Source organism: Sinocyclocheilus grahami, unplaced genomic scaffold (assembly GCF_001515645.1).
Source record: "Sinocyclocheilus grahami isolate Dianchi unplaced genomic scaffold, SAMN03320097.WGS_v1.1 scaffold426.1, whole genome shotgun sequence".
In the NCBI taxonomy this organism is placed as follows: Eukaryota; Metazoa; Chordata; class Actinopteri; order Cypriniformes; family Cyprinidae; genus Sinocyclocheilus; species Sinocyclocheilus grahami.
In genome coordinates this window covers 745,485-746,908 of record NW_015505605.1, presented here as the reverse complement: position 1 = coordinate 746,908, position 1,424 = coordinate 745,485, and the positions used below count along the sequence as shown (strand labels likewise).

The following is a 1,424-nucleotide window of genomic DNA, read 5'->3' as shown; positions in this document are numbered from 1 at the left end:
ATATTTCACAATATTACTGTATTTCTGATCAAATAAATGCAGCCTGAGCAAAAAAGACCATTCAAAAACTTTTGAACTGTAGTGTACTGTATAAACCCATGTGACAACTAACCCCAGTCTCTCCTAAACACTTTGGGTGCCAATTCAACTTTGTTTTCTCCCCAGATTTTCCTTCTACCAATTACAAAATGCTTGATGACAGAATAATCATCCTCAGAGCAGAGCAGAACGACACTGCCGTGTACCAGTGTGAGGCCTCCAACAAGCACGGGACCCTGCTTGTCAACACTAACGTGCTTGTCATGAGTGAGTACTTCACTTACCTGTGTAAATTGGAAGATGAATATCATATTGTGATTTTTAGAGCGCAATAATACTGTAGGTTAGTGCTACTGATGCGCAACCCACCTAATTTACATGTATCAATTAATCACATAGCACCAGAAGAGAGGCTTGTGGTCCTCATTGAAGTTTTCTTGCCTTTGATTATGATATGATGCTCTTGCTGACATGTAATGGCTTAAGGGTTTCAGCAGCTGTTGGTTCATAATTGACGTAGAAGAAAAACATGAAACGTGTGCATGAGTGTGTCTATGACCTACTTCGGTCACTGTTTCCTGTTTGTAGCTGGCAGAAGAAGAGAGCTCTTTTATATGCTAATAGCTTTTTTACAGTTTAATTGTGATTTTGGGAGTGTGCCTCGGTTTCAAACTACAGCGCAGAAAGTGAGCCGTATGCCACGCTGGATGTTTGATGTTTGTCTGTGTGCACGAATGTTTTGACTAATGGTCTGGCTTTCTCTCAGATCATCCCCCTTTGATTCTGACGCCGAATTATCTGGAGTACGCAACCATGTTAGACAAGAGGGTGATTATGGACTGCAGAGTCTTTAGTTCACCACCTGCCAGCATTAACTGGTGAGTTTGGTAACAAGTGTTGTGATTTTAACACCGTGTCATAACCAGATGCAACATTATAAGCCACAAGTGAGGTGTCTCTTTTCTGTTAATCAGAGTTTTGGTCTCCGCTACAAGTAACGAGCGACACTACATTTCGTCAGTCGCTTGGTTGCTTTATTTGTACACACTGAAATCTCTGATTCACGTATATTAAACATTAAACTCGGACAAGGAGAGACTGATTGTAAAAGAAATCAGAGATTATAAGGTAAATTAAAGGTTATCCATTAAAAGCATGCCGTCCGAAAATAGTCATGAAAATACAAGATACTGAATGTAGTTTTACGCTCTTTGCCCAGTGTGTTGTGCATGTGAAACAGAGATAACGCCTATAATTGGCTGTTTTGTGCTTGGTTTTGTTGCGTCACGCACCATTTTCACGTTCAGATTCTTGTCACAGGAGTCTTGTCTCATCACGCCTGGTTAGGACACGGTGTATGAGTGCTAATTATGTGTTAATTTATG

At 40.4% G+C, this 1,424-nt stretch overlaps 1 protein-coding gene across 1 annotated transcript in view; it reads left to right on the top strand.

Annotated features, from left to right (window-relative positions):
* The window catches only part of LOC107551498 (neural cell adhesion molecule L1-like protein), a 54,279-nt gene that overhangs the window by 22,899 nt on the left and 29,956 nt on the right, over nucleotides 1-1,424 (top strand). The window contains 2 exon segments of the mRNA XM_016233115.1: nucleotides 49-306; nucleotides 806-917. Of these exon segments, the coding sequence (XP_016088601.1) occupies nucleotides 49-306; nucleotides 806-917 (370 nt within the window).